Consider the following 22622-nt stretch of genomic DNA (forward strand, 5'->3'; position numbering starts at 1 on the left):
TAAGTCTTAATTTTAATTTCTATCGCTAATTTTAAGCCTTACTTTTGGATCTTAATTTTAACGTGCATCGTTGGTTTTAAGCCTTACTTCTAAGTCTTAGTTTTTAGATTTGTAATTATATAAAAGTAATAATTTCATAGATTTCAGTTTTAATTCGAACCAATATTGAATCGATAACGTCGCATGTGACACGAAAAGGAAAAGGAGGTCGATGGCCCACAAAATGTGTGACATAAAAATGCATTTAGTCTTATCACAGACTTATAGAAGTAAAGTTTTTAATTGTTGACGAAGTAACTACATTTAGGCCTGTCTCGAATCTATTTTTGTATGTACTTATTAAAAATAAAATTGATCGTTGGTAGAACGTTATAGTGCCATCTATTAAGCACCATATGTACAATTATATAGTAATCTTATTTTCTACTGAGTCGGTAACGTTAAAAATTACTCGAAAATGGTAACAGGGGCTTCAACACTTCCGATAGTGTCCTTTGATAGCAAATACGCGGTGTAAAGTATGATGCTTGTTTATATTTAATGAGTCTTATTACATGTACATATCAGTTCCAAGTCTTTTGCACTATTTCCCAGTTTAGTAAGACGTAGGATCAGTGAAGTTACGTACGTTCAGTTCTATGATTTTTCTATTTAAAGACCCTTCTTCGTTTTGATGAATCGATAATTACATTTTCCGATATGACACTCAAACGTGGGATCTTATTACGTGAATGATTCTGCTTGTCTAACAATTCAGTTAGAAACATTAAAATGCAAATCATAGTTCCTAGTGAAGCATTCTGACTGGCAAATTAGACAAATTTTGAGTGTCATAGTCTGAAATTCGTCATTGCGGATAGTGCAGGTATGAAAGTGATCCAATCTGTGCTTGAACTATTAAATTCTATCATGTTTTTCATTTCAGACTTACAAAAAGAATTCATAGCAATGTTCGAATGGGCATACGATGGTGTTAATGCTTCAATACCACGCAATGTGGGACCAGAATGTGCATATTACCTAAGTCCAAAGCGAAGAATCATTGAAACATTGATCATATCGATATTCATAATAACCTTCCTTGTTTGGGGCTATAAACGAATTAAATTGCCAACCAAAGTATCATATGTAAATCATGATTGTGTTGGTAGAAGAGTATTATTAATTATTATGTCATTAGTACTAGGAATGGAAATTGGTTTTAAGTTTACCAGCAGGACAGTTGTATATATATTAAATCCTTGCCATATAACCACAGCTGTACAGGTAAAATTAATAGAACCATTTGAATAAGGAATGTATATATTTTATTTGCACTTGTTTACAATTATTGTCTTTTTTGTAATATAGTTGTATTTACTGGCAGCAGATCCTAGTCCTACAGTCACAGCTATCTTCAGGATACATTTGAACTTTTTGAATGGACCACTTTTAGCATATTTATTCCCAGAGACAGAATCTCGCAGAGTAAATTATCATGTTTCACTAAGAAATGTATAATTTAATGATCCAAATTAACATTGATATAATTCTTTCAGATATTTGCTGATAAAGCAATGTACTATATTCAGCATGGTTTAATGGTAGTGATACCGTATTACTTACTGAGGATCGGAGGTAGTTACAATTAATTTTCTCTTATTAATTTGAAAATCATGTGACAAAATTCGTTATGTAACGCTATCCTAATTTTTGTGTTTAGGTGTGTATAATGTGGAACCTCTATCAGACATGAGCTGGTCCGTTTTCAGTTATGGAATAAATTTAGCTTATCATTTCTGGATTATCCAAGCCATTGCTTTGGTTTGTGTTATTTCATATTAACACATATTCTGTGTTTCAATCCATTCTAATGTTCCAACATTCCATTTTTTAGCCAATACAAGTGAATCTTAGTCATATGTTATGTGCAGCTATTCTTGACCCTTTTGAAGGTCAATATTATCGGGTATGGACGTTTATTCATCAAGGATTACTGTGCCCATTGTTATCCAAGTTATTCAGCTTCGCGTCGAATTTGTTAATAACGAAGTTTCCGCCAACTAGAGTAAAACCGACGCTTGATCGCGTACTTGCAAAAAACAATAAAGTGGATGATAATGAGAAATTATATGAAGATGCAAATACTTCAGGAAATGGACATACTCACGTAAATTAGATCAATATTTCGTAATTCATAATTTCTGCTGCAATTCAGTGAGTACTTGATTTAGGAAAATAGATAAGTTTCTATGTCAATAATGAAATGAACACAAGACATTTTGTGTTTGTCATTTGTGAATTCGTAATTGTACAGTCACTACCTGTAAAGATCGATGATCCTTTTCCTAAATAAACAAATTTGTAGTTATTTTTTCGCACTGTATGTGTGATTATGGTGAATAGGAACAGTGGAGGGCAAGTTATGGTAGTAATTAGGAATTTATAAATCTCAAATATGAGTCTGTAACGACCTTTAAATAGGTGCTACCATTGCCGTGTAGTACATTTTTTCCATTTAGCGGAAGGAGAGTCCGCGAATTATCTTACGAGAGATTAGGAGCATCCGATGGTCTTGCATTTTTGATGCATCTGTGATTAGGAATGTTATTTGTAAAACATTTCCTATTTAAAAATGCAGCATTTATGTTTAACAGTGTAGCGATTAATGTTTAACAATGCAGCGATTAATGTTATTTCATACGCTATATTTTTTTATGTGATGATTTTTTAGTTTCAGTTTGAAGTAAACCATAATTAAATATTTCTAGATATATTATCTCTATAGATTATTGTTATATAGAGCTTGTCATGCATGCCACTTTTTTTTTGGAGTAATTAAAGACACTTTCTTCTTTATTGAGCTTAAATATAACATTATCTTAATGCTTAAAATAATGTACAGTACCTGTTGTAATTAGAAGAGGAATATACCAATGAATTGTGTGATTTATTTATTTTAAGTTTTAAACATAATCTTAATGTATGTATTTATATATTTCAGTATCTTATTATTTTTATAGAATGATTTTCATTCCTTATTAAATTCATCCCTATTCCAATTACGATAAAGGAGATTTATTGTGATATACATATGTAATGATTAATTACATCATGTGATACAAAATGAAATATGAATATACTAATAATTAATAAAAGCACTGCTTATCCATTTTAAACACATGTGATAAATTGTGTTAATAGAGTGCATGTAATAAAATATTTAGATTAGTTACCCAACTCATTCCATATTATCAATCCATAAAAATAGTGTTGCAATGATTTTATGTATACCAACTGCCAAAAGTTTTATTTATTACAATACATTTTCTCATGCAACAATTCATTCAAAAGTTTTAGACATATAGCAAATATCTGTATAAAAATTTGTATGGAACAATATAAAATTCAAATAAGCATCAATAAATTGTTGTTTTATAATTCCTATATGTACATATATAAGTAGCAATTTTATTATTATAATATTCGCTATTTAAATAACATTATCATATTTTTGTCGAATTATCAAATCTTCAACTATTAGTTATAAAACAAACATTTGCTCATAATAATGAAATAACGAATTCATAGAATAAATTTTAGAAAGTATTTATAACTTTTATGGCCTAATAATGAAGAACACTTCTTTCCGGTCCCAAATTTGGTTTGTTAAAATTTTTACATTAAAAAATATATCCATTTCGAATTTTGTGAGTGTGTTGCTATATTACTATTTTAAAATGAAAGAAAATGTTATTGTAAAAATGAGATATTTTGACGTTTTCGATTACAATTTTTAATCGTGCGCATTTTTATCAACTAATTCTTTTGTGTGGGAAATAAACGTAATCACGGAAAAACATTGTGTATAAGCGAAAAATTGCAAATAAAGATTCCAATCTATTCATAATGTCATTGATAGAGTTCCACACGAAAGGATATACACGAAATCTTAATATTATTTACATTTTATTCAAAACCGAATATTTGTATCTAATTTGCAATTACAAAGGCCTGTGAAAATTTTAATTTTGATTTTTGATAGACTATACAACAACAAAAAAAAAAAAGAACTTTTATAACAATGATTGTTTCGTAATATGAATTAAAATTTCGTAATATTAACAGTCATTGGAATGATGCTGTGCAACAAGAAATATTTAACTTGTATTTACTTTACAAGTTATATCAGTTAAGATAAATGCTTTGAGTCACAGTGTTTCCTAATAGGTTTAGTAAAAAGAAAGTATTATATGTAGTATGTACAGAAGGGTTTATGTATGTACAGCTATATCTTTTCAAATTTACACCTCTGTCATTTCTCTTACATTCGAATAAGCACTCGTGATGAGAATCGCATATATGTAAGATTCAATGTCTTAATACACCAAAGAAAGTTGAATTCAACTAAATATTTTCTTTCATGGTAACATTCATGGTAACGTGGTAACATTGAATCTTTAATATATCTATAACTAAGTTAATACTTATTTATAAGTTGCACAGCAGTAGAAATTAAATGTACAACAAATTGGCGTTATATTTTTGTAAGCTATGGAAAGCGTCATTTTCATAATAGTAGTAAACTTGTTGCAAAGGTACTTTGAACCTGAAAGGAACCTGAAGGTTCCCCAGAGAACAAGGGATGAAAGAAACATTACATTTGATTCTGAATTATAATATTAAAATCGTTAAATTGTACGGGATATGAAGTGAAAGAGGTTTGTACGAAGTATCTATTGTATAAATGATTCAAATAAAAGAGAAATCATGACATGAAACACCCCTTGTTCTATTTCTCTTTTAGAAGAGAAGCGTTAAGATTTCTTAGCCATTATGATTCATGGTATGCAACAATACAAACATTAAAGCATTAAAATAAAATAATTTATTTACAGAGCGATGTACATTCTTTTTTTTCTTTTTGTTTAAAACTCTCACTCTTCTGATATACGTGCAAGTATACCGGTGTTCCAAGCTTAATCGTATCACGACTAATTCACACTTCTTCTAAACGTTTGTACAGAATGGTTTCGCGAATATGGTTACATGATGCGCGTGTAACACGTGTATTTACAAAACGATGCATTTTGTTCTTTTTTACCGATGATCCGAATTGTTTCAACGGGTTGATGTCGATTAAAATTGAAATACTTAATGCTATCATTGTATTATCGTAGCCACATCGAGATTACATCGAAAGAATTGTAATAAGGCACCACTATACTCCACGTGTAATATTGGTAGTTCGTATCCGAAGTAACTTATATTACTTTTCGCATTTTCTAAACGAGAATATGCTTCTTTCCATGGAGACCTGACTGGATCGATCATCGATCGAGAGAGGTATTAGTTCTAAATCAGTCCGTGACCCGCAATGTCTGTTATTTATGCGAATGAAACCATTGGGCACATACGAAACAAGGTTTATTTTTCCCTCATACATCCATGATCGCTATTATATGTACACAATTCTGTACAAAAGTTTAGAAAAACCTAATTTTACCGAAGCTACACGTAACAAACGCAATGACAATAATAAATATGTACATTAAAAAATCATCCTTACTCGCCATCATACTCATGAAATATTTTTTGAAGTTCTAGCGTCGATCGTAGGCGTCGATGATTAATTACTATTTATAAATATATTTCAAAGAGCACGATGTACAACTTTCATCCATAGTCGATACATGATTTTCTTACACTAAATGCGCAAGCGAATCGAAATGTCGATTACATTAATTTAAGTAAGATCTGTTGTGCATCAATCACAATAGTGATCGTTGAACTTCACACCACGATTATACATACATGATGATTTCGCAACTGAATAACACAAATCTATATTGTACACAGTACACCATAATGCAAGAGCAAAATTTTCGTAAAGAATAAAAAAATCAGTCCGACTATGATATTGCATAGATGAATTCGACAGGTACTAGTTTTGTTTTCTAGCGTTGCCCTACTTAAAAAAGAAAATGATTAATTATCATACAAATCGATCGGAATTTTACTACCGTGATATATTTTACAATTTACGACATTGCTTTATACATTGACAAATAAAGCAGCTATGAACACTTTAACTGGAACACCCTGTATACTGTAATTTCGAAGTTCGATTTGTTTGACAATTTCGCTGCTTGAGTTCTATCGATATTTTAAAAAAGTCGTTTCTTACCATTAGAAAATAAATATTAATTTAAATTACATATAAATATCTACACATATATAGTAAAAAAAGACGAAGCGTAATAAATGTTTCATAAGAAAGGACCTTAATGTTTTGTTTCCTAACATGAAATATTTCAATCATAAATAAATGGAAACAACCATAAATAAATAAATAAAATACTTATGCAAACATTGCTGAAAAAAACGAATACACTAATAAAATGCAGACGAATCACAGTTGTTCCTCTCACAGTCCTCGCAAAATTATACTGTTAGTGGTAGACTTGTTAATAGTGATAGAAATAAGCTAATTATCGCAATATGTGACTATTTTATAAACAAGTAAGATTTCGCCATTCCTTTGGCAGATGAGTGAATTTTATAAGGTTCATATAAAGCATATATTTATACAAGGACTTGAATATTAATATTGCATGGAAGAGTAAAGAATAATACTTATTTCTCTGTACAGAAATATCAACTAAAAAGTTGCAATCTACATGATCTGAAAAGACCTCAAAATAACAAAATAATTCCGATTCATGTCCACTGGAAGAATATTCATATTTTCTTCACGGAGGAACTTCTTTCTCACAAATCGCCTAATTTAAGAATATTTTTACATGATTATTTCGAAATCCGTAATACGTAACAACATTCTCGTATAAAGATACTTTCAATCGTGAGATTTAGACGAGAAATTTCATTATCAAATGCACAGACCGCTAGCTATTAGCGAATGTATGATTTCAAGTGAAACTTATGGATGTTACTTATTGAGTAACTTATAACTGTTAGCGTTGTATAAAGCACTATCATGAATTTATCGATTGAAATGGAATGCTAATACTATTTACAATGATATTGACTGAATGAACAGGCACACATCTCTCTTAAAAGATATCATACACTTCATTTGTGTGCTTGTTCTACTTCATAGTAGACATTTTGGTATGACGCAAACAATGTTGCATTCAGACTTCATACAGCCTTATTAAGCCTCTGGGGATATGTCTCTACTAGAAGTAAAGTGTTAGCCATCTAAAGGTGGTCCTAAGTACACCATAGATACCTCTGTATTTCCATACACAGCAGATACAGATGGGTATAATCTTTTGTCTGGCAACCCTATGCATTTAATTTGTTATTAATATAAAACAAATTTTTCCTATTAAACATCTATCGTTAGTTGAAAAGCAACAGTATATAGTACCTCTAAATGCCACTCCCAAAAATTCATAATTTCTTTCAAAAGATAATGTGTTATCATCACAATCTAATATTACTCTAATTCTTTCCCCAACCTGTTAATTATAAAGTTTAATACTTTAGACGATGTTCTTTCTTAGCTAAATAAAAGTTATGATAAACAAAATTCTACATACCTGGTATTTTGGAGCATTGTTAAGCAAAGGATAATTTCCTTGCACATTCCCATTATGTAGCAGATGGTTGTCTACTAGATTCCATCCCCATGAGTGCTCGTCGGAGCCAACTAATGCTACGTATCCATGACACAACAAAGGTGCTTCTCTTGTAGCTATACCTATTACTGCTACCGTTCCCAGAGGACCTTCCCAAATAACTTCCCAGGCATGACGTCCATGCTGGAAGCCAATTTTACCTCTACAGGCATCTGTGCTCTGAGCAACCGGATTCCTATAACTCAAGTAGTAAAGATTCAAGCACTCACTTATCGCTTATATATATATATATAAACACACTTAACATCAGAAGTTTATATTTTATGACCGCATCTTTAAAAAACTCATTTTTATTAGAAAAACCTGTTGCAGATTTTTATGTGTTTCGTTAATCTTCGGTGTTAAAATATATAAATGCAACTTTAATATGACAATTAACGAAATAACAGGGTTTAACGTTGTGTGTGGAAACTTGAGATCGAGATCGAGATCGGAACATAAATCACGAATTAACACGCGGTGATGACAGAATCCAAGGTTCTACCTGTGCATGGTAAATCCATTCGGTCTAATATAAACATTACGGGAGCAGTCATTGGGGTTCCACGCGTGATAAAATGCACGGAGCTTCGATTTGTACGTAGGTACCGATGACAATAAATCGGAACTGAGCGCCTCTTGGGCCAGTTTTCTGATGCAGTGCATTCTCCACGCATCATTGTTCTCATCGTTTAGGAAACGGTTCCATCGTTTGCACACCAACGAACAGTTTCTCAACGTGTGCAGATCTAAATAGGAAAATATCACTTCTAAAACATGATCAGATACTCGGAGTACTATATCGTCCATTTTGCCGGTTCTGATCGAGTAAACGAGCAAAACATACACGCGCAGGAACGCCGCGCGGCGTTTATCTATCAAACGTTGAAGTAATTTCTATGTGTATAACAAGCATAGAAAATTCGTATACTAGAAAGGCATGCGTGATAACTATTTTAATTTAGGTTATGAGTTTCCATTCTTATATCTCGTAGTCCATGGTTGTAGCAGAAATGTTTTCTCAGCTCACGTGTACGTTAATTTAGCGTTGTGTTGTCTCTTTATTACGATCCCTGTATTAATTTAATTTCAAATGGCGCATAATATTGGTTCTTTCATAAGCACTCCTGGCTTTTGTTCTGATTGTGGATCCATTCTACCGTTGTTAGGTGATAAAGGAAATGTAAAATGTTATGCTTGTAAAAGGGTTTGGGGTCCCGAAGGTACTTATTATTTTTTGTGTATTTTATATTTTCCCACATTTGTCTTATCTCACTGTGTGAGAATTTGAATTATTTGTTGTTTATTTACTTAAAGAGTAATTGTAAAAAATTGTTGTTAAATGATAAATGATCTTCGAGGTTAGCTTTTGGAGATATGGCGATGTCGTACACTATTGAGTTTAATAAAAAGAATGTTTATGGTTCATCAAAAGAAAAGAATGATGTAATGGAAGAAGCAGAAGGCCCAATTGTTGAAAGAAAATGTCCTCAATGTCAGAATGATAAAATGTCATATGCTACATTGCAATTGAGATCAGCGGATGAAGGACAGACAGTATTTTACACATGCACCAAGTGCAAGTATGTCTTTTTAAGTGTTATTAAGAAGCACGCTTTTTTCTTCTATGAAAAAAGGAACTGTTTTAAGAAGACTTTATTTTCAGATTCAAAGAGACAGAGAATTCATAACAGAAAATTTTATTATACATTTCAATTTTTACATTTAACACCATTTAATTAGTTGATTGGTAAATGATTATCAAAACATAAAACACTCTGTGTTAATAAAACATAGAGCTTTATTTATGATGCACTCAACAAATATCAATGAATCGGACTCATAATAATAGTGAGGAGAGAAATTACATAATAATTTTCATAATAACGCTGAATTATCATTATATTTTTCCCCTAATTATGCATGGTTGGAAATTTCGTAATAATATATCTTTTAATGGTATATATTCGATTAAATATTTTGTACAATACATTGGAATAAAAGTTAACAATTAGTTTTAGGAAGTTCCTATTAAACTGTCTTCGAAACCATTACAGTGGTCCTTTTCATTATAAAATCCTGGTATTTTTTTTAAAGTCTGTTAGTACGTCGCTTACACTACGGGATAGATTTAAGTATTAACTATTAGTCACAATAATGTTTTATATTTTCTTTAATAGTAAAGAGAAATAGATGCGCGCTATCGTATATCGAGGAAATTTTAACAACCAGTCCAGCAACTTAATTATATACACGATTGAAGTCTTACACTATGAATAGTGTCGGAAAGGCTTCTTTATCCTAACATTGATAAAATCAACAGGAAAGAATTTATCTTTACGTTTAAATAATCTTGTTCAATTACGTTTAGTTACGTATTCTTATCGTTATAAAGCTATATGTTAAATATAAAGCAATATAATTATGGTCGAACATAAAACATATATAATATTAGCAACTTGAAATTGTTAATAGACACGTAAAAAGCGAAATATAGAAAAAAATACGAAACAAATTATGTACCATCACCAAAAGTTTCTAAGCTACAAAAAAGAAAAGGAATAAAAAGGATTAAATATCGTCAAAGGTATATCATGGAATACATATCTTTTTTTTAACATTCTTCCTTTCAGAAAGAAACATATCTAAATCAGATATTCATTCTTCTCTTCCATTAATACCCCTCAGAGAGTACGATTATACTTCTTTTCACATACGACTCTCACTTGCCTCGCATATAATGCTCGAAACGAAACAGGAACATGTTTTAGAAATTCGTAATTAAACGTACGAATTCTCGTCTCGCTATATAATATTTAATAACATCTGTTCGTTAACAATATAATATATCTCACAGAAAAACACTCGTTTTACTCTCGAAATTCCAAAGTGATCGGCGATTATGCGACGCGTTGCATCCGGTTCGTTCCACGAAACTTACTTCCACAAGAATGTTTCACAAGATGCAGCGTTGGTTAGTTCATACGTTAGTTTATTTATCCGTAAGGGGCTATAAATTTATTCTCGAGTCCATTAGGCCTTCGACGATCGAAATAGTCTCTCCAAAAAAATAGATTAAAAAAATTCTTCGGGTCGATTGTAAATTTCTCAACAATCAATGGTCACACTCGATTCAAACAATTTGCAAATATACTAATTAATGTCTATATTGGCGACTATATTTGATTTCGAATACGTGGCAAAATTCCTTCGTTATTAGCCACGAAATGGAAGTTGTATAGAACCGTCCTTCAGCCTGCAATTTCGTTTGAATCGAATGTATTTCATGATTTTTCATTTTCAATTATTTACACTAACGCTTCATATTACATATTGTACATCGAGTATGTACAAGTGGCAAGGTATTTACAAGTGGAATGTGAGGCAGGTGACGTAAAGGATCTAGATTGTCGTTTCTTCTCGACGCTGCAATCATGAGGCTTCGTAACATTCGTCCAAGAAGTTTTCCAATGAATGATAAAGATGAGCTCGTGACTGAGCGATCCCGTGGTCTTCGTCCGTGTAAGTCTGGAAAAAATATAATTTCTTTTATAAATATATCATGTGTGTTTTACGAAATATTTTGTATACCAATTTTTTTTTTTAACTAGATATATGTTTGTAATAAATATCTTGCAACTTTTAGACAAATTCCCAGATTGGCTTCAAATTTCACTTATTACAGGGTTTATGACTATTTACAGAACTTACACTCGTTGCAGGGCCAATGAAATCGCAAAATGTTTTATATAACACGCGCAATATGGACATAAAAGTTCTCGATGGTAAATGGTCAAATATTTTCGTGGGTCAGTGTATCTATTTTCACACGATCCTTTTTTTCAAATATTTTGTAAAGCTTATGTGTACGATGAAATAACGTGGCAAGTCTATTTATTTAGAGAGAACAAATAGCGGCGATTGCGCTGGAAACGGCACGAATCCATGCGTTGCGTAATACTCATTTTAACAAAAGTGTATCACACGAAACTTAAACTTTAAACGAAACAGTGGGAATTTATTCAGGCGGAATAAACTGCACTTCGCGCGCGCTTTGTAGATTTTAATCGCGAACGTTAAACACCATGGGTCGGCCACGGAGCACGTAGGCGAATGCCAAGCATAATAATTCTGTAAACTGTTTGAAATAACGCGGTGCGTGCCGAGCGTTTTCGACTCGGTCCCCTTTTTTATATACCTCTTATCCACCGCGTGGATAATATTCTGAAAAAATTGTTAGACAACTATGAGACTACTATTAAACGATAAGTAGAAAACATTTTTATACCGAATTTAACTTGCTTCAGTTTCTAGTTATTTACCAATTTTTACAAATACAATTTTCAAATGCTATATAGAAACAAATCTTCCTATAATGTAATTAGTTGAACTTTTTATTTATTACATATATATATATCTATATTTATGGAAAACCTAAAGCTTTAGGTTTTAGCTTCAGACGTACGGTACACGGTCAGATCACATCAAGTCAGCCACCAATCAAGAGATTTTCCTCTGACTTGACTACGCGTAAGCGATTTTGTCCGATGCTTGACTTGACGTGATTTAACCGTAACGTGATCGCTAGTGCGAATCATCCTAAAATGTATAAAGATACGAAGGATGTATATGATACAAATAACTAAAATAGAAAAGAAATGTCTATTTCTTTAGTTTACAAAAACGGTTTATAATACGTCTAGAAATTTGTATTCGTATTAGTAAGAGTATGCGCGATCTGAAGGTAATAATTCAATTATTCGAATGTACATCTTTTTCGAATATCATACCTGTTGCCTGAACAGGATATCCTTCTGCTCGAGAACCTTGGCGAGTAACAGTGACTGCTGGTAGTGCACGTTATCGTCCAATGTGCCATGGATCAAGTAATACATCTTCGTTTTAATATTATCCACTTTGTTCAGCAGTTGACCTTGCTCGTAGCCGTGCAGATTGTCCGAGGGTAAGCCCATGAACCGTTCCGTGTATATCGAATCTGTACAATGTGCATCGATTATCCAATATCACTGTATAACTCGTCATTATCTGATACTTTCTTTAGCTTCAATATCGAACGAATGTTGTAAACTTCGATGTAACGCGATAGGTATCGAATAGAATTTAGAAAATAATTTCGAGCGCATACTTGGATGAGGTGAATCGACGATACTTGTTAATTAAATTTAAAGCAGCGTTTCGCAGTCGCTTTTGAGCCGTAAATTTCTGTTACAATAGCGAGAAACTTTTTGCTCTGTTTTACATTTAAATTATTATGTTTGAAAAAAATTACGCGTTTAATATTTTTCTTCTTCTTATATCCGAGTTTTTGCGTGCGTTTCACTTGCAGTGAAATATTGCATTATCGATATTATCGTAATTCTAATATATCGTTTCGTCAATTTATTTATTCTCCAGCTGGAACTTCATTGCTACTTTACTAAAATAATGAAATATATGGTAAACTATATTTTCGATTCGTGGCGAAGGTAAGGAAGCGAATATTCTAAAAATAAACTCTTGAAATTCGTTTTCCATCGATCGAGCCAGAAATGAAGAAAAATTCTCGGACTGCATCACAATTTGAACTATGGGAACAGGAGGTTTAAAGAAGCTTTGGAACATAATCGTTTGAAAGGTAATCGAATAGGTGTACTTCGAACGCTCTTCTTTTAATAAAACCTTCGCGCTCGATGATTTATGGCGCGGAGAGGCTGCGGCGGTATTTTCTTTCGCGAAAACTGTTGCGGAGGAGCCGTTCCCTTCCGGTTTAACGACCATTCGACGAACGTTTTCGATTCGATCTCGCACGGAATTCAATTTCATTCGGCATTCACTTTTTTTTCTACCCTTCGTTTCTTTCGTTTTTGGCTTTTATTTTGATTGGTTAAGTAGGTCGAGCGAAATGAACCGGCGATATAACTTGAAATTCTTCCCGCGGAAATGTTTACGGCAGAGAGAGAGAGAGAGAGAGAGAGAGAGAGAGAGAGAGAGAGAGAATTGCTCCACGATATCGATTGAGTTTTGAACGAGTTACGAGAATTCATTAATTTTTTTTTTTTAGTCGTACATACGCCAGGCGTAAAGATTATCGAGTTAATGATCTTTAATTGACCCGCAACTGCTAATTACCGTGTTTCCAGCAATTATATTATTATACTCGCGTCAATATTTGCTATAACCGTGTGCCGCTTAATCATCTCAAACAATTCATTTAATATTTACCCGAATATAATGTTTATCTTCGTCCTGGCATTATTTTTCCATCTGTTTCGACTATCATCGAAGCGTTCATTTCCATTTCAAAAAGAATCGCAAATATGATCATAAATAAGCAGAGAAAGAAACAGACCATAATAATAGTAATAATAAAAAGAAGATAAAAAGGGGACGTAAAAGGGACGTTATTACTTTTCCGTCTGGTATTTATCTTTGATGATTCCATAATTATCCAAGCAGAATTGTGTGCCAATCTTTATTCCAATCTAAAAAAAAAGGCCGATAATAATAGTGATAGTAGTTAGAATAAAAAGGGAACTTCCAGGAATAAGGACATAATCGATATCTGTAAGAGGAAGTTTAATAAATCACCGACTGGGAAAACATTCCGGACATTTTAAAAGAAGTAAAAATATCTTTGCGGATCAGTGCGAAAAGAAATCAAGTAAGAGGCATTTTTAAAACAATGTGTAATTATACACGTAGAATTCTATAATTATCCAAGCAAGACGATCTACCAATTTTTATTCCAATACAAAGAGAATCATAGAAATTCTAAAACAAACAGAACACTTGAAACAAACAGCAATGATTGGACTATGAACTTTTATGCATTGATGGGCAATTTTAAGATGCAAACATCACACAGAAAAGACATATGAAATATCCAAAGTGCACAGTATTTGCTATCATCTTTAATAGGCAAAAGAAACTTTTGTGCAGGTTTCATTTTGCAAATAAAGATACATGAAAATAAGAATTTGCATAAATATCCACAATCTGTAGTAGTGGTAACGGCGAAGAGGAAACTCGAGAGAGGAGAGAAGAAGAACGTAATCAATAATCGATATCTATAAAGGTGACGTCGTTGACGGAAGAAGGAGTGAAAGAAACGAAATGGTCGCGTTAAAAATGTGCATCGACGAGGAAGATCGAGCATCCCGAATGCTCGTCCCGGTAGGGACGACTCCAAACGATGACTCCTCGTCGAAGAAATAAATCTGATATCTGGAAACGCGAGCGTAGTCTGGCTGCGACAAGACCCTGACAATAATTGAATCGATCGAGGCTGAAACGAACCGTCGACGAGTCCAACTTCTCGTCTTTCCCTTCTGCTCCGTTACCTCGCCCTGGTACTTACATTTCTACCGTGCAAATCATCGTGAACTTGGTGTATCGCGTTCAGTTCGTTCCGCTGTTTCGTCAAAAGGTATTTTACCGGCTCTCTGCACCGTCTATCAATATTTGTTCGTTTCACAACGCTTTAGCAATCTTGATCGTTTCGACAACGAGTCGTTTCTGGAAGTGGGCTATGATCGATATTTCGTCGGTTCTTCGCGTCGTTTTTTTACGATTCCCTTGTTTCACGATGCTTTTCTTTTTTATCGGTCAGTTTTGAGAACACTGGTAGTCTATTTTAAATAATATTTTACCGATTCTTCGCATTAAGTTTCAATATTCTCGCGGTTTCGTAGTTTTTGTCAATTTTAATCATTCGACAAGTTAAATAATTTATCTCAATTTATTTCGTCTACTTTTATTTTGCATCGTATTTCAACATTTTCAACATTTGATTATTCCTGAAACTTTGGTTATATTTTCCTAATTAATATTTTACCTATTCTTTCCGTTCTGTTCAACAAATGTTTCGCTTCCTAGTGTTTTTAACAGTGTAACCAATTTGAAAATTATTTCAGAAATTTGTTTATTTCAGCTAATATTTCACCGATACTTTGCGTCACGTTACTGTACCTTTCCGTTTTACGACGATCATGTTGATGGCAGCGATGGATTTATCTCAATAGCACGGTTTAATTGTTCAAGTATTTCGATGATTGTCAGGATTAAGCACACTTGGAGATTAGATTTACGCAGCTTTAAAGACACTCACGTTCGCTCCTCGAATATGAACACTAGGCAAGCAGAGGAAATTTCGCAGGGTCGGACAAAAGGTTTAACTGGTTTGCAGTTCAAATAAGGACAGATTCGGGCTGGATACTCGTTTACCATCCCATGGCAAATATATTGGCCAAGTGCCGCTAATGAAAGATAATATTCAACATAACGTTGGTAAAATGAAAATCAAATATCAAAGGCAAAACATATTAAAATCTGTGAAATTATACGGCAAGCTTCCAATCTAACTGATCCTGATTATCATATCATCATTATATTTCAAACAAGAATGTTTTAACTGTACAGGGCCTTTCATTCTTTTTTTCCAGCCAAAATTTGTCAATACGTTCTATGATATTACGTCATAATAAATGTAAAACGTATTATATTAATAATCATCAAAAAAATACGATAAAAATATCAAGTATGAAGAGAGCGGTGTTTAACAATACTTGGAATAACTATTAATCGAAAAACGAAGAGTTATATCGAATTAAAAACCGCATTAACATTCGTTGCAAATTGTCACGAAGCGTTGATTGATTGCTCGAGACGAATTCAATTTTTTATCGTTGTCGTTGTCGTACGATGATAGTTTTTTAAATTGATTATTAACGAGTAACGCATTGAATTTCGTAGAAATACGATGTCTTTGTACATTTCTTATTTTATAAACTTCCTTTCGTTCGCCACCGTATGCCCATAAAATAATATACCGTCAAATTGTATGTTTAAAATAACGAAGAATTTAGTTGATGAAGTATCATGGTGAAGTGAATATCCAATATTTCAAGAACAAAAAGACTGTAAAATAAGGATGAAGCACTCGACGTTCAAGCGGATGAAAATATTATCTCTGTTGGACGTACCGTAAAGAGCCCAATCTGTTACAGGTGCCACGGACATGCCGCACTTGAAGACACCATGATAATCCATGGCGAGCGTCATGCCCGTCGCGTATCCACCATAACTCCAGCCCCATATCGCCGTCCTGGTACGGTCGATGAACGGTAACGTGTCTTGCAAGTACCTGCAATCGACGGGAAAATCGTCTACGTGTTAGATCGCTCGTTAATGAAACCGGCCAATTCAAAACGTCAAAGATTGTTCCTTTATTAAATCGTAAATTTATCAAGTCTGCTTTAATAACGAAGGACTATTTCGCTTATAGAGCTTAGAGATTTGTTTCTATCGTCAGATTTATCTCAGCTAAAACTACGACTGGAATAAAAAGATGGAGTGGAAACACGGAGGTGAAAAATGAAAAAATACATTTCATCAAATATAAGGGGTTGGAGGTATCTATTAATCCAGGTGTGTCTATCATTCTTTCGTGCGGGTAATTGAGAAAGTTGTTTTATTATATTGTGAATTTATGATTTTTCCCTCCATCGTATCGCTCAATATTGTTTTAAGTGGATGGAATTTTTCTATCGTTTTTTTGTCTTTTTTATATTATTCTCAGAATTTCATTCGCAGTCTATTAAAATAGTAACATGAATTCGACGGGGATTTGAAGTGAAAGACAAATAACGATATTTTGAAAAGAATCCTCCAAAAATCCGGGTATACTGTTTAATGTTACGAGCGATAGTAGTGCAAGCCACACGTGGTGCACACATAGACATATTTTGGTGTCTACAGTGAGTTTGGCAAGAGTATTCGTACACTTAGAAGATAGAAATAAAAAGAATACTATATTAAACTTCGTATCATTTAATAGTACTCTTACATCACCGCAAAAATTCGAAACATAGAACTTGAGAAAAATTCATTTTTCCTCGCAAAATAAGAATATGCGCGCAAATACCTTGGTAGCCACTGTACATACGCATATTGGAATATACTAATAATTATATTCGATAATATAACAAACATCTTTGTTTTCGCGATAAGCTAAACTGAAATATAGGAAAATGCTTTTGTCTCTCGCTGTACACCAGCCGTCACGCGTGACGCCGTCGATCCAGCCGCTTCCGTTTTCGTTTCCCAGCCCATCTCCAATCTCGCGCGCCTTTAGAATATTCTTCTCTCGCTATTCTCTAGCTCCTTTAATCCATTTATCCACATCCATCCAGCAATTTTTATCAAATTCCTGCTGATAAAAGTAGCGGCAGGCGTCTGTGATAGTCGATCAGATCGTATTGCCAGATCGCAGTCCTAGATCCATCTTCTTTATCGTTCGAACGTTCGTGGGGAATTTTCAGCTAGATTCATCGGCCATGCGGTTACAAAAATTGGACACGTGTTTTACAAGCTGCCGGAGAAGGGGACAGGTACTCGATCCGTTGTATCTATTTTTCACCGGATGCCAGACACACAAGATCCCTTTTCACTTCCGCGAAATCCATCTTCCTCGAGGCTCGAAGGACACTCGGACTCGGATGCATAATGCATCTGCCTGCTGGAGCACTTAGGCCAGCGGACGACATTTATTTTACCACGACTATCCTTTAAAAACGATTTTTACGAGCGAGCCGAGGTAACTAAGAGGATCGCGACGCGCTTTCAAATTTTAACATCGCCCTATTCCTTACTTTCTCTTATCTCCCTTACTTTCTGTTAGATAGTGGTAAGCCGAACTCTGTGTTTACGGCTGGTGGTAGCTTAATGGCCATTTAGACGTTTTCCCCGTGTATTACCTTCTTCTCGATACGCTCTCTCTTTCTTTCGTTGTTCTCTTTGCGCAACCTTGTGAACATGGAAACGCGGTTGTTGATGGGAAAGAAGTTTATAAAGAGAGGATGGGAAAGTGGAACGCGAGATTCTTTGTGAGCCTTTTAGACGGTGTAACGTTGTTCTTCCCTTGGATGATGTGAGAAATATACGACTCTGTGGAATCTTTGTGATGAGAAGTGGGGCTGCAGAAATTAATCTGAAACGTTGCGCTGTTTTATACGCTTCTGGGGTAATGTAGTTTTCTGTGAGTTTGTGTTTTTCGTTGTCGCAGTAGGTAATTATTATTATTGCTAATTAACCTGATGGGTATGGACTATGTGAAAATATAGCTCCGCTTTTGATGTTTTGTTTACACGTCGATAATCGTGGACAATGTAGGATTAAGTTTTATTTAAATGTTCATTTAACGAAATATGTTCAACGTGGATGGCGGGTAGCACAGCTCCCATTATCCTATTTGTAAATTCGTTCGTTTAATAGGGATAATTTACTGTGAATTAGGGACGAATCCCCTTGGGATGAATAGGACGAATTCCCTAATTTGTATTAAGCTACCCCTAGTTTTCTATTTAATACGCTTTGTATCGAAACTGCTGCTCTTTCTAACAAATTTAATATCAACGTAATACACATTTTTTACCAAGGACTGTTCCCCATTGTTCCTCAAAGTATCCAATGTTTATAGCATCGTGTCATTTTTTCACCACTCTGTACGTAGCAGAAATATACGTTCGGACAAGTGCATTCTAGAAAAAACTAGATAAAGTAAAAAGTGACACTCTTTATAAATAAAATCATATAAGAAATATTGATTCGTACTAGAATTTTTAGAGTCGCGTCACTCTTGCATCACTCTGTATATAGCAGAAATATACGTTTGGAATATACAGTTACATTAAAAAAAAATAAATAAATAAATAAAGCAAAAAGCGACGCTCTCTATAAATAAAATTTTATAAAAAATATCGATCTAACGTTTCTATTTGTACTACACCGAAAAATTGTTTCGCAAACAATGCCAGTATCGGAATCACTTTTGCATCATTTTATATATAGCAGAAAAGTATACGTTTGGACAGTTTCCAAAGAAAGAATTGGGATACAGAGATTCGTCTCGGAAAACTTCTATTTTGGGAATATAGAAATCGCATACAGTGGACTTTGATTTTACCAGCTAACCCAGATCCAGTTGTAGTCGGAGTGACGCAGTGCGGAGGGAGAAGAGGTCCAGGGTGCGGTAGGAGTTTAAGGTCCTGCACGCTGGGGTCATAGTCCTTTGGGAACCGGACCGAGACATCCTGTCCACGTGTATCTCTGTGATTTCTGCACGACGTCGTACCCTGGGGCCATGCGATGGTGTCAAGGCTACTTTAAACGCGAGACCCGCGTCTGATTGGCGACAGGACATTCTACTTGCCAACTAGCAGAGTTTGGATGTCCTGTCTGCTTTGTTACATGTCCGAGAAAAGCTTCCGTCCCCTCCTTTGTACCGTCTTAGCGTTTTGAATTGTGACACAGAATATGAGAATGGGGTTGATTTAATCCTTTCGCGGATATGCTCGAAACGATGGATTTGAATTTATTTGTCTTTTTTTCTTTTTGTAGTTATCTAGAACGAAAGCACTACCGATTATAAATATTAGGATATACATGGAAAACATCGTTAAAAACATTTTTATATTTATTTTGTATTTTTATATTGTGTTGGTTACGTCTATTGGAATATGATGCGCGTACAATAACAGATTTATAATAAAATAAAATAATACAATCTATAATAAAATAACTAGAAAATAAAAACAACGAAAAGCATTCAATTTATGCTAACTGTAAATGATATCACGAGATGTCCTAATATTTATGGCCTAGCACTGTAAATACCTTTTGACGAAATTAATGTTGACTTTTACCGAGACTGAAATATGATTACACCGGTTGTAAAACACAGAGAATTGCGAACGTTGAAGAATTTATATCGTTACCCGATATTTATTATACCATAATTTTCCCACGTATTTTTCCCTTCTCGATAAAACCGAAATATATCGAAAATTTCCTTCCTTTTATATATAACAACGTGTTTAAAATTTCATTAAAAAGATATTGGGCGCTTCGTAACGAACTTTTATCGAAATGACTGGCTGGAATGTAGCTTTTAAAATGATACGTAACATTTGTGTACGTGGAATTGATAAAGCGCCAGAGAAATGACGTTACGCCACGGAACGAAGAAAATGAACGAATATTATGTTACAACTCCGTAATAAAGCAAGGAAATACATATAACAACAAGAGTCGAGCGAAGATTGCGACAAAAATATAAAAGTGACGTAACGCTATGATTCTCGTATCATTTTCAACTTTTCCTCGCAATTGACAATGACAAGAAAAATGATGGAAATACGACAAAAGGAGTTGCGAGCCGTATCGAACTTTGAACGAAACCAAAGGATGGTTAGTATTGCTGTAAATTTCCGCTTGGTCAACTGGAAGACGCATTCGACATCCTCACTGCCAGAGAAAATACGCGATTTCCGGTCGGAAGGGATAAAAGGGAGCCGGTTTCTTCGAATCTCCACCACGGCCATTGTCTCGTGGCGTTTCGCGTGTTCGATAATAATAATGGGTCCATAGGGAACTGTGGACACACGGATACCCATAGAAATAGCAGAGACTCTTGCTTGGATGGATTTCTTTTTTCACGAAATTTATTTACCTCGTAAATCGGCCAGTCAACCTCCGTTAAACTCTATTTCTACAGTTACCAATGTTTCCCCGGTTTTTTCCTCCCGTGTTTCGTTTTCCTTTCAGCATCTAAGCTTTCAGCATCGAGCATCGATTTTCTCACCTATAGAATTTCACTTTTTTTTCGGACGATGCGCGTTGTCTAAGATCTTTAACGAGTCACTCGCGAATAAGGCCACGCTCCACTTTGCCTCGCCACTCTCGATCGATCTTATTCGCTTCTGTGTCGTGCTAAGAGTCAAATGGACCCGTAGTTGTTTGAGCGCGTTTAATATTGCACGACTAAAACGTAAAATTTCCGACAAAAAAATTCGAATAAGATGTTGCCATTCTTTCCTGTGCTTTCGTTTTAATGGACAGACGGATGTTTAATATCGTAGCAAAATTTCTATCAAAAGATTATTATATTATATTATTATAGAATATATTTTACAAGATATTTCTACAAAAATTTCAAATATTTCGCGATAAATATTTTTACAAAAAATCATTCAGATTCTGCAAAACGCATCCTTGCAAATGCATAAAGCTTCCATGAAAAATTACGAATTGGTCATTCTGATTACTTCAACAATTCTAATCTCGAAGAAAAATGAACGAGAAAATGAGGAAAGAAAAAACCATAGGCGAATAATCTCGTTTCTCAAAATTAATCAGACCACATGGACCAATTTCCCTTATTGTCTCAATGTCACATCTGAAAATAATCTTCACGTAGGATAAAATTGCGGAGAGTTCGTGAATTACTATTTCTCGTCACTTAGCAGGCATGATCGAAGAGAATCGTTAGTTTAAAGTGCCTAGCGTGGTCTGGAGTTTAATCAAAGTTTCGAAAGCTCGGCTGCTTTCGTGCCTGAGGCCGATTGACGTATCGGAACCTCTATTCCAACTCTGACGAATGAATCGAGGAGGTTTGGTTTCTTCGATTCGCGGAATGGTTTTTCTTTAATTAGGATCTACGAGATTCCACCTTTGAATACCTGATTCAACTCATAGGGGAATTAGGTTCGCGTACGAATCTGGCACGGTGACCCTCGACTAACACGAAAATCTCTGCCACGGTAATTTCAGGAAATCAACGAAGTTTCCAAACTTTCGAGCACTTTCAACCCCTTCGATTATCTGCTTCTCTAACCTTGCGACGATGAACAGTTCGCCACTCAATAGACAAAATTGTAAGATGATTTTTTGACGATTATTCGATGATACAACCAGTCTGTAAGCAAGTAATATAAATATAAAAAATAATTGCTCGAAAAGTCGATAAAGCATTACTAAAAATCGTACGTGAAAATCTATTCACTTGAAAATTAATTCGCTCATTCGTTGTATATCTTTGTTTGTCTATTCTTGTCAAACAATGTTTGTTACACCTTAATACGTAGTTCTGTTAATTTTTAGCATTTTTTTACCGTACTATAGCGTACTTTACCGTACGTTTCTATTTCGGATTTGTATCTTTTA

The 22622-nt window shown here is 34.1% G+C and overlaps 4 protein-coding genes across 15 annotated transcripts in view; 2 read left to right on the forward strand and 2 right to left on the reverse strand.

The window, feature by feature from the left end:
- The first annotated feature begins 441 nt into the window (after nt 1-441).
- On the forward strand, nt 442-2350 carry LOC117164441 (transmembrane protein 164). 3 transcript variants are annotated; one of them, XM_076623960.1, is made up of 6 exons: nt 442-518; nt 926-1266; nt 1351-1467; nt 1539-1617; nt 1703-1803; nt 1877-2350. In XM_076623960.1, the coding sequence occupies exons 2-6, from the start codon at nt 949-951 to the stop codon at nt 2156-2158; spliced, it is 897 nt and encodes a 298-aa protein (XP_076480075.1). In that variant the 5' UTR covers nt 442-518; nt 926-948; the 3' UTR covers nt 2159-2350. The 3 variants fall into 3 exon arrangements, with proteins under 3 accessions (XP_076480075.1, XP_033203378.1, XP_033203389.1); XM_033347487.2 differs by having other exon boundaries at nt 457-865; XM_033347498.2 differs by having other exon boundaries at nt 457-624.
- Fsn (F-box synaptic protein) lies at nt 1285-8575 on the reverse strand. Of its 3 annotated transcripts, none has more exons than XM_033347515.2 (5): nt 8128-8575; nt 7545-7818; nt 7373-7463; nt 1606-7287; nt 1285-1485 (listed from the first exon to the last, which is right to left on the reverse strand). In XM_033347515.2, exons 1-4 carry the CDS (start codon nt 8430-8432, stop codon nt 7193-7195), a joined length of 765 nt encoding a protein of 254 aa, XP_033203406.1. In that variant the 5' UTR covers nt 8433-8575; the 3' UTR covers nt 1285-1485; nt 1606-7192. The 3 variants fall into 3 exon arrangements, with proteins under 3 accessions (XP_033203406.1, XP_033203400.1, XP_076480076.1); XM_033347509.2 differs by having other exon boundaries at nt 7545-7824; XM_076623961.1 differs by lacking the exon at nt 7373-7463 and having other exon boundaries at nt 7545-7824.
- A 39-nt stretch (nt 8576-8614) lies between these two features.
- Nucleotides 8615-9638, forward strand: RpI12 (RNA polymerase I subunit RpI12). The gene is made up of 3 exons (XM_033347527.2): nt 8615-8845; nt 8989-9205; nt 9289-9638. The coding sequence occupies exons 1-3, from the start codon at nt 8716-8718 to the stop codon at nt 9311-9313; spliced, it is 372 nt and encodes a 123-aa protein (XP_033203418.1). The 5' UTR covers nt 8615-8715; the 3' UTR covers nt 9314-9638.
- Nucleotides 9400-22622, reverse strand: part of LOC117164423 (venom dipeptidyl peptidase 4) — a 304125-nt gene continuing 290902 nt past the window's right edge. For all 8 annotated transcript variants that reach the window (XM_033347471.2, XM_033347462.2, XM_076623954.1 and 5 more), the window contains 3 exons: nt 16604-16764; nt 12413-12618; nt 9400-11150 (listed from right to left, as the gene is read on the reverse strand). In XM_033347471.2, coding sequence (XP_033203362.1) covers nt 11055-11150; nt 12413-12618; nt 16604-16764 — 463 coding nt within the window. In that variant the 3' untranslated portion in view covers nt 9400-11054. The remainder of the gene's footprint in view (nt 11151-12412; nt 12619-16603; nt 16765-22622) is intronic.

The sequence above is a fragment of the Bombus vancouverensis genome, chromosome 13 (assembly GCF_051014615.1).
Source record: "Bombus vancouverensis nearcticus chromosome 13, iyBomVanc1_principal, whole genome shotgun sequence".
Classification (NCBI taxonomy): domain Eukaryota; kingdom Metazoa; phylum Arthropoda; class Insecta; order Hymenoptera; family Apidae; genus Bombus; species Bombus vancouverensis.